Source organism: Gastrolobium bilobum, unplaced genomic scaffold (assembly GCF_033153095.1).
Source record: "Gastrolobium bilobum isolate Gb01-03AN ecotype WA unplaced genomic scaffold, APGP_CSIRO_Gbil_v1 utg11463, whole genome shotgun sequence".
NCBI classification, from domain to species: domain Eukaryota; kingdom Viridiplantae; phylum Streptophyta; class Magnoliopsida; order Fabales; family Fabaceae; genus Gastrolobium; species Gastrolobium bilobum.
In genome coordinates this window covers 19,067-29,402 of record NW_026896863.1, presented here as the reverse complement: position 1 = coordinate 29,402, position 10,336 = coordinate 19,067, and the positions used below count along the sequence as shown (strand labels likewise).

The 10,336-nt window shown below is 33.9% G+C and overlaps 1 protein-coding gene across 7 annotated transcripts; it reads right to left on the bottom strand.

Annotated features, from left to right (window-relative positions):
- Positions 1–1,395: 1,395 nt before the first annotated feature.
- Positions 1,396–9,844, bottom strand: LOC133302466 (TMV resistance protein N-like). 7 transcript variants are annotated; one of them, XM_061502243.1, is made up of 8 exons: positions 9,655–9,844; positions 9,409–9,574; positions 8,877–9,242; positions 7,615–8,713; positions 7,119–7,409; positions 5,035–5,913; positions 4,234–4,932; positions 2,570–3,285 (listed from the first exon to the last, which is right to left on the bottom strand). In XM_061502243.1, exons 3-7 carry the CDS (start codon positions 9,092–9,094, stop codon positions 4,267–4,269), a joined length of 3,153 nt encoding a protein of 1,050 aa, XP_061358227.1. In that variant the 5' UTR covers positions 9,095–9,242; positions 9,409–9,574; positions 9,655–9,844; the 3' UTR covers positions 2,570–3,285; positions 4,234–4,266. The 7 variants fall into 7 exon arrangements, with proteins under 7 accessions (XP_061358228.1, XP_061358225.1, XP_061358224.1 ...); XM_061502241.1 differs by having other exon boundaries at positions 2,569–3,285; positions 5,035–5,181; positions 5,509–5,913; positions 8,877–9,844; XM_061502240.1 differs by having other exon boundaries at positions 2,569–3,285; positions 7,615–8,409; positions 8,677–8,713; positions 8,877–9,844.
- Between the last annotated feature and the right edge of the window lie 492 nt (positions 9,845–10,336).

Genomic DNA, 10,336 nt, shown 5'->3' with positions numbered 1-10,336 from the left:
AATCAATTCATGAAATTTTCTTCTTCTCCTCATTCTCTTATTTATTTATTATTACTTTTCATTATTTTATTTCTGAAGTTTTTCATTTTTACTTTCTTTTTTTTTCTCTTTTTTCTCACTTATTTAACTTTGTTTTCGCTATATTAATTTTAATTTTTTTTATTATTTATTACTTTTTTTTTAATTTCTAGTATCATTTTATTATTTTTAACTCTTTAATATTTTTTTCTCAATCATTTTGTACATTTTGTTTGAGTTCATCTCTCACCGATGACAATTAATTTGAGATAAATGTATTGTTAATAAATCGAATTGGTTTTTTTAAAATCAATTAATCAACCAAACTGATTTTTTTTTATTCTCCTCAATTTTTATCATACACAATCTTTTACTTATAATTTTTAATCATTGTGCTAAACTTTTATACAAACTGTAACATTGATAAGCACACGATATTTTTGTTATCAAAAAAAAAAAAAAACACACGATATTTTGACATGCTACTGTGTTTGATTCAATTTATTGAACTCTAATTCTTCAATCTATTGTTCATACATGATTGTCGTACCAATTCTGGACTAGTTCAAAAAATTAAACTAATTTAGTTCTCTCAACTAAATTGTTTTTCACCAGATAATTCTCCGAATTAAATTATTTTTTTGGTTTCAATTCGGAGAAAAAAAAAACAGAACTGAGCTGTGTAGACACTTGAGTAAAACCACTTATCCAAACTCCAGTCTCATTCCAAATAAGACCACCACACGGAGCAACCTGGTCCACATTATTGACAGTATTGAACGTAACCCATTCCCGCTCTGGAGCTTGCCAACTTCCAACTTCCAACCTGTACGGTACTGTTAGAGGAGTAATGGATTCTTGCTTGACAGATTTGGTGCACATGGTTGAGGACATTGGCGGATCAATTTGGTTGCCAATGTATACAAGTGCACACATAAATTTGGTCACACAATTTTTTTAGTAAAAATAAGATATATTTTTTAATTAATTAGGAATGTCATTTAGGGAGCAATTTTAGTGAATGCATTGCTAGAAATACAAACACATACTAAGAAAGAAACACATCTTATGTACTGCTTATGTTTTAGTGATTTTATATCATTAAATTGAATACTATTTTTTTATGTTAAGTTGAAATTTTCTTTTCTTTTGTTGTTTGAGGATTATATCTCTCATGTTATATTAACGAAATTTTTTGTTATATAAAGAAAAAGACAAGTTATATAATATTAAAAAAAGTAAGATGACACATTATTCAATAAATTGGTCTTGTTTTTTTTTTAACATGACAAAAAATTTGGTTCATATAACATGAGGGATATAAATCCCTTTTTGTTTAAATTCTTTTATTTTTTAATGTATTTAAAACTTTGTTTTAAAAAAAAAAATCTGAGGCGTTGCCCTTAAATTACCTCCACTAAATATTCGACTAAATATGCACCTATAAATAATTTTTTTTGGGTCCGGCCACTGTTTTAGGATAACCATGTTTGGCTTAGCCGGTCTTACGAAATTCACTTCATGCGAACTTTTATTACGCCATGTCCATTTGTAGCAGCAAGTAATGCTTCTTTGCCCAGATTTCTAGAAGTTATTGATAATCTACTCTTCCCTGTCAGTGGAAAAGTAGTAGTTTTCTAATCTATAGCATTAACCAAAGACTTCTAGCACATCTTAGCGCAAGGTCATTCCCGCAAAACATGCAATGAAAGATGTCTCCTGCTCTGAAAGGCAATGCATACAATTAGGTAAGCCTTGGCACCATTGTTCCCATGTGTCCCTTGTGGTAAGCCGAATGTGAGCTAAAGTCCAAATGAATAATTTGATCTGTTTGTGGACCCTTCCAACTCCAAATGCGGTTCCAAATTGGATTAGGAGTAGTAGCATTGATGCCCATTAGGTGTCAATAAGTTGCTCGAACATCAGTTTTACCCTGCTTCTTGTTCTTCCACATTAGAGTGTCGGGTCCAGCATCCTTCTGAGGCGGTAATATTGCCTGAATCCACCAAATGGTGCTCCAGTCCAAAAATCTGTTGCAATTCCCCTCCCTATCCACCCAGTCAGTAACTGTGAGTGATGATCCTCAGCGGGAGGCTTGTTGATGGCTAAGTGTAGAAGATTTGCGCCAAGGCCAATCCAATGATCCCTCTGAAACTTGATGCTGGTTCATCTCCAATCTCCCAATAGAGGCAGTTCAAGAAGGAACTCCAAACTTTTCTCAGCTTTCTCCAGAGTTGAGAATCACAGTTTATGAATCACCTGACTCCTAATATCAGCTCCTCGACCATATTTCCCTGTCCAACCATGCAAGCAAATGAAAAGAATATTCCTTGACATTACACTGTTAATTATTTTAAACATGTCCCCGTCAAATCTTTCATCACCAACACACAGCACAAAGCATGTTTGCCATTCTAAGCCATTGATGAAAATATCTTTTCAACAACTAACACTTTGTTAACTTCCTGCAAAACAAAGACAAGGAAAAGGTACCATCAGATGAATCATTTCCCTATAAAGGTGCAAAATCAAAATTATTTGACCAATCTTAATGGTAGAGGTCATGCCAAAGTCAAACAATAATGGCCAGCTTCATTGCTGGTGACAATAATACAATATTATGTTGAAAATCACCAAGTTATTCAAGAACTTTTCATAATCAATTTTGTGCAACAGGAAACTATGAGGCTTGTTAAAACTGAACGTCAGAAAAACTCTGCTCATTTAGGCAATTTTCTCATTTCCAACCAGAAAAACAAAGCATAAGGATCAGATACAATGCAAGGAAAATAAAACAAAAATTTAAAACTTGATATTTATTCCCCTTTTAAGAGTAATTCATAAAACAAGAAATTCAAATTCTGCATTGTATTTTACAAACGAAAATTTCACACTAATAGATTGAAAATTCAAGGTTATTCCCATTCTCCTTTCAGACAATCATCTAGAAAATCTAACAAATACTGAATTGAAGCTCCTAAGTATATACTGGGGCTTCACTGACAACAGTGAAATGGTCACTCTTCACGACAACAGGCTCGGACCTAAAACACTTTCTAGATGATCTAACATTTTCTTTGCTTGGATGATCCAAAACCAAGGTCCGCATCCCAGAATTGCCAGAACAAAGCACCTTCCTTCTTTCCAAATTTCAATGCCAGAACCATCAGTTGCCTTTGTATATAGTTTCATCATAGGCTCAGCCATTTGCATCCAACCAAATTCAGAGCCCTTACTGCAGATTTTCCATTCTCACTTTGGGACCATCTGGAGAAAAAAAATGTTGAAATTTCCACATAAAAACAGCAGAGGACGCAGGACAAAACTAAACATCAAGAGCATATGCGAAAGCATATGTTGGCAAATTGGATAAGAGGGGAAAAAGTAGTCCAAACTTCTAGAAAAATTTAGTATTGTTCAGGATGATCCCCAAATTACTCTACAACAAGTTTTTGTTGTTTTATAGAATAAAAGGTACTACTGTTTTGTTAATTTCAGAACAGGAAAAAAAAGTTCCTGTTTTGTTAAGTTCACAACAGAATATAGTTTCTGTTTGCAAAACCAAAGACATAGTTTCCAAATTATATAATATCCAGCAATGTGTTTTGATTGAACAAAATATTATGACAAAACGAAATGATCATTTTCCACTATATAGTACAGTTTATTATACGAAGATGCTTCAAGTCTATCCTTCAGATGATATCCATTTAACAAGTAATATTTTGAAAACAACCAACACTAACATAAACAAAGATTAAGCATCACTTATGTCATAGGCTAATATTCAAAGCATATTCCAGCTTGAGCTTATGCATCCACAAGCATGTTTGTTAAATATGTTCTCACAGAATGATACTTTGCAATCAAACTTCGTTATGGTCAACTCTGATATGCCTCCTTAGTCTTTCCAAATAATTAGACAATAGAAGGTATACTAGAACTAGATTACTTTACAATTAAGCTTCACTATAGTCAACTCTGATATGTCTCCTTAGTCATTCCAGAGTAATTAGACAAAAAGAACTCCCAAATGTCATTTCCTATTTTATTCTTCATTGGCAGAACTGAACAATAATTAATTATTGAAGATGTGTCAACATATTAATAAAAACATTCTTGGATAAACTTGGTTACCAAAGTTGTATGCACTTTGATAAACTTAGTAATTAATAATTAATTAATGATGTGTTAATGCTTTAGTAAGATAATTACCTCAGGGCTTGGGGAAGATGCTGTGTGGTTTCACTACGGCTGACCTAAGTGAAGGAAGGCTGTATTTTCTTTGCCCTTGGCTCCACGATTCTCGTCTTCCTCTTCCTTAGTAACCAACCAATTGTAGGGAAGCTGGATTTCAGGACACAAGCTGCTTTCTTTTACATTATTAATGACAAAGGGGACTTCTTCTGCATCCGCGTCTTCCTCGACTACCATGCGTAACCCCCATTCTTTCATCATGAGACCTGGGCGGGCTTTAAATGTGATACGCGCTCCTGTTTTCACAAAATGGCAATGCTCTCGAGAGATATAGATTATCCAAAGATATTTTGATCCAACAATCTTGTTCAGTTCCAAACTGAGTGGCATATCAAAGCATTCTTCCGTGAATTCACTTTCAAAAGAAAGATAAAAAGGATGTGGTCGTGACAAGGAGAACCAATCTGGTGAACCAGACATCGCAATATGATTGTTTATCTCAAATGCTACACAGAAGGCAAAACCATTCCAGTTGTCATTCACATCAAAACCTTCTATCCTTTTTACTGAAGCCTCGTTAAATTGATGTCTGAACCACCAAGCCTCGTTAAATTGATGTCTGAACCACCTAGGAAGAATACGATTTGATGAAGAATCAATAATTTTCCAATCCCAAGGAATAACAATGTCAAAGCCACACCGGAAGTGTCGGGGTTCCTGGTACCAAACAAAAAACCACACAGATATATCAGAGCTAGAGAGAGATAGTGGAAGGAAAGGCATGCTAAGTGTGTACCCTAACTAATCTTCTTTACGCACCTCAATTAGTCTTTCAAGCCACCGAAATGCAGTCTCCCAGAACCTAGCAGCAGCCAGCTTGGGGCAATCAAAAATATATAATCCAGACCTATGATCACGGGATCCGGATGCCGTTTCAAAATACCTTCCCACTGATGAATCACTTGCCTGCGGATACGGAAGCTCACGTAAAGATTGAAGCTCATGGCAATGCGCCAAGTTTAAATATGCTAGCCTTTCAAGCCTCCCGATGGTAGAAGGTAATGAAACAAAGTTGTTTCCCTCTAGATTTAGTCTTTCTAAACACTTCACCTCTCCAATACAAACGGGTATTTCACTTAGATTGCAAAAGCCTAAATCTAGAAGAATCAAAGCTGGAAAGTTCGTAGAAAAATATAAAGACCACCTTGGGGGTAGTTTTCTAAGTTCAAAGCAGCCATGGAAATCTAGAGTTATAAGAGATTGCATGGTGTAAACCTGATAGGGTATACTCACAAGACTAGTGCAGTCTCTGCAACTTAAGAATCTAAGCTTTGTACGAGTCCCAATTGATGGATGAACCGTAGATAAGCTAGTACATTGATCAATATCAAGGTACTCGAGATTCAATGCCCTTGTAAAATCTGGCATTTTTTCAAGTTTTGCGCAACCAGAGAGGTCCAGAACTTTCAGAGAACTTAAATTAGTGTAACAGCCAAAATCAAAGACAACCAGACTGCTACAGTTTTGCAAACTCAAGAAAACAAGTTTACTCAAAATTCCAATTGATTGATGGACATGGTGTAGGTTTGTACATCCTGTGAGATCTAACCGCTCAAGATTTGGGGTCCCATCAAAGATTGGAGTTTCCATAAGATCTTTAGAGTTGCTCAAATCTATCCTTTTTAAAAAGGGAAGATCCTGTGAAAAGAGAATTAGCAAATACCAATTAATTAGCATGTTGTATCAAAACTTGAATTTCATTTATTGATTTACTTTGGCATGTAATCAGAATTGGAGTCAAAAGTTTTATTTATAAAAAAGGAGAACGAAAGTGAGAAAGTAAATTATGATTTTCTATAATTTAATAAAAGTAAGAAAAAATTATTTTGAAATAAATTTCACCTCTCACGTACATTTGTCATTTTTAAAGAGCTCTATCAAAAATTTTAAACACAATAAATTTTTAAGTAAAATTTTATTAAGGTACCATAATACCTTAATAAAAAAAATTGTGTTTAAATCGGTATAATATATGCTACTTCTTTCAAGAAATAATTGAGAATACAATTTTTTTTTTTTAATTAAACAAAAAAGTAAATGTTAAAGGGAAATGTTATAATATATGCTACTTATTTACAATTTGTTCTTTAATTAAACAATTTGTGTTTAAATCGGTATAATATATTCATTTACAATTATTAAAAGGGAAAAGTTCAAAAACCACCATATGGATTTTTAAGAGAAATCATTCTCTTAATATCACTTACCTCCTTGTGGAATTTTTTTTTTTTTTTATCATTTACCTCTTTATAATTCTTTTTACAAGAGTAAAATGGATGAAAAAAGCCATAGGGGGTAAATGATAAAAAAATAACCATAGGGAGTAAATGATTCTAAGAGAAACCACAAGGGATTTCTGAATTTTTCCCTTTTTTAAATTATTATGTCATTATAGAATGAAAAAAAGAAAAGAAAATCCAACTATTGTGCCACTTCTTTAGAAAAAGAATTGAGATATATAATCGTTTGTTCCCATTATTTCTTGGGAAATGATATTGTAACAACCAGTTAATATTACTACCAATTAATTTCATCGTTAGATCGATTAAACAGTTATATTTATTTCCATCTTTCTATGGTTATGATTCCCTATATTTAATACTTTACATTTATCTCCACCTTTGTATGATTATGATTTCTCATATTTAATGTGAAAGCATTAAATAGAAAAAATCATAACCATATAAAGATGAAAATAAATATAACCGTTGGATTAACATAATCCATCTAAACGGTGAAATTGATTGCTAATAATATTGGTAGTAATACTAATTGGTTGTTACAATATAATATCCTTTATTTTTTTTAAATAAAAAAAATGAAAAGCAAAAATATTAAAGTACCTTGCGGCCGTCCCACAATCGTTGGATGCTGCTATTACGCATATTCAATTCAACAAGACCATAGGGCTCAAAATTGGATGGCAAAGAAGTGAAAGGGTAATCGCGCCACATAAGACATTGCAGGCTGTTAGGAAGAAAATTGAGGTCTCCTGAAAAATTCATATGATTTAATATGAGCAATCTAAGGCTTGTCATCTTCGACAATCCTTCCGCACTCGCACCTGCAATCGCCTGAGGACATTCGGAAACATCTTTTTGATCTAGAACTATAGCTTTAACCTTGTCTGTTCCCTAAAAAATATAAGAACAAACATATGTTTTAAAAATTGGAAAAAATGAAATCACTTGAATTAACTGAACTTATTTTTTGATAGAAATAAAACCTTGTCTATGACTACATATCTTTATTAAATAATTAAAATCTTTAAACTTTCTAATGAAAAAAAAAAAAAACAGGAAGATCAGGGAATTCAAATTCTGAAAGATGAGTTGGTACCGTTTTTGTCATCGAGACATGATGGAAATCCAGGTAACGCCACAATCTACTCCATGATCCTGGTTCTTGGGGAAATTGTTGCCGAACAATATGCTTTCCCAATTCTTGCAACATTTCATGCATATGAATTTTCTCATTTTTAATGATTATGAGTGATGTCTCAATGAGACGTTGTATTCCAATGTGAGGGTGTAATCCACAAGCATCTAGAATTCGTTTTACATAATCCACTCCCTCCCCTTTAAAGAAACAAGCAATGTGTAGAAATATTTCCTTCTCCTCATGTTGTAGTCCATCAAAACTTAAACGAAGCACATCCATAATATCTTTGTCTGGATTATTCTTCAATCTATCCAAGGCGTCTATCCAGTGGGGAGCATCTCGGGTACACAAAAAAGAACCCACTACACTAATTACTAATGGAAGGCCTTTAGCATATTTTACTATCTCAGGGATCAGCTCTACAAAATTGCTGCTTGAATCATCACTTTTGAAGGCTTTTCTGCATAAAAGTTGACAAGCGTCGTTATCATTCATCAATTGAGCCTTATAAACTTTATCTGCTCCATACGCTTTAAGAATATGTTCATCTTCAGTGGCTACAATCATTCTACTTCCTGCGCGAAGCAATTTAGGATTTATAGCTAATTCCTGTAATTGCTTTAATTGATTAACATTGTCAAGAACTACAAGGACCTTTATCTTGTGTAGCCTATCTGTTACAATTCCGGATATTTCAAGAGGATCGTATTTGTCTAGATCTTCTTCTTTTAGAGTTTGACGAAGAATATGTTTCTGCAAATCAGTAGCACCACCATCTCTATAAATTTTGCTTACATCCTCAATAAAACAGCAGAAGTCAAACTGATAAGAGATTCTGTCATACAAGACAGTAGCAAGAGTTGTTTTTCCTATTCCACTCATCCCCCAAATTCCCAAAACTCGAAAATTATCCTCCTCTGAGCTTAATTTTAAAAAGCTTTCTAATGTTGCTACATGAGGTTGTATCCCAATAACATCATGCATAAACCCTGAGAATTTATGACCCAATGTTTTTATTACCTCGCGGAGAATTTTTTCAATTTCTTCAAACTCTGGCCTGAAAGAGAAAGTGAAAAAATAAGATCACTAAATTATCAACTAAGAAAATAAGGAGAAAATAAAAGTAGAAATTCATGTTTGGATAATATATTAATGGATATAAATTTGTTGCTAACCAGAAACTCATGTTAAAAATAAAATAAAATGACCATAGTACTCACTTATTCCTGACATCCCAACCAGCTAATCCTGCCAAATCCGACATAGCTTCCTCCCATCGATCAACCTTGGCTTCATCTTGTTCAAATCTCTTAGTGTGTAAGAGAAAGGCATCCTCGTACACCCCATTCTGTTTTCGTACATGAGATGGATCCACATCATAGAAAATTGGGAAAACAGTTTGTTTCAAATTTTTACGGCATGCATTTATAGAAGCCATTTCATCCAAACACCATGTTGAAGAAGCATAATCTGGGGAAAAGACAACGATAGAAACCCGTGAATCTTCAATTGCTTGTAAAAGCTGTGATTTAATGGGTTCTCCTTTCCCGAGCCGTTTGTCATCCTTAAAGGCAAAAAGACCTTTCCTGGAGAGATGAGCAAAAAGATGGTCAACAAAAGAGTTGCGAGTATCACTACCTCTGAAACTGATAAACACATCGTATTTACAGATCCGCGGAGATGACGTGCTGCTTTGGATGCTATTGAAACCCTGATCCAACGAGTTCAGACCGGAAGAGCTTGAAGCTTTACCTCCCTGATCCAACGGTCTTGGACCAAAAGATGGCCCACAACCCAACAGGGCCCTAAACGATCGCAGGAGCTTGGATCTCCAAGAGAGTAACCTATCTTCGATATTATTACGACGCATCTTATCAATCAATCAAGTAGCCCACAGCCACTGGAAGTACGGTTCTCACTGTTGGGAGAGAATGAAAAGAAGAAAGTAACTTGGTATTTGGTAAATATAAGAGATGAGAGTTGCAGTCAAAGACTTACCAACGAGACTTGAATATGATTATGTAGATGATGAGACAGTGTTCAACACTTCAACTTAAATAGAGATGAGAATAAGATTTCACATCCTCAACAGATAATTCTAACCTTTGATTAAAAAATACAGTATTATTTTGAAGTGTAGATGATCCATATTCGAGATTGAGAACTTGGATTGAACATTGGGTGGAAAGTATGGAGAAAGGCTATGCGGATATGCTTTTCTTTAGGAAGGAATCAGGTATGGAAACTGACAAATGTAGTTTACTTTTCGGTTTGGTCCCTTGTCAAAAGTCAACGAATTTAAGTATTTAACTCTCAAACTTGTGAAGATGTATTCTAAATGCCTTGATTTAATGTGTTAATAAAAAAAGATTAAAAATGTGTTAACGATTACATTGACAACTTTGGCACATACAGGTATTATTATTTGATAACAACATCTTGACTTGAAAATTAGGTGAGTCCCACGATCTCTGTATTAATGTTCGAAATAAAAAGGTTACTAATAGGAAGTTACCGACATGGGTTCCACGTACCACGCTGAGCATCTTCCTCCCCACATAGAACAAGGAAGCAATCCTTAAATATCTTCCTAAATAATCAATTTATTAAATTTTTTTAACTGATAATATTTTTTTCTGGTTGTCAAATGAAAATAATTATTATCTAAAATTCAAGTCAG

Excerpts from the sequence above, each read along its gene's own strand:
- LOC133302466 (XM_061502238.1), bottom strand. The coding sequence starts at position 9,526 with ATGCGTCGTAATAATATCGAAGATAGGTTACTCTCTTGGAGATCCAAG. Across the intron at positions 5,914-7,118 it reads GATTGTGGGACGGCCGCAAG|GATCTTCCCTTTTTAAAAAG; the intron begins GTACTTTAATAT and ends CTCTTTTCACAG. Across the intron at positions 4,933-5,034 it reads GGCTTGAAAGACTAATTGAG|GAACCCCGACACTTCCGGTG; the intron begins GTGCGTAAAGAA and ends GTTTGGTACCAG.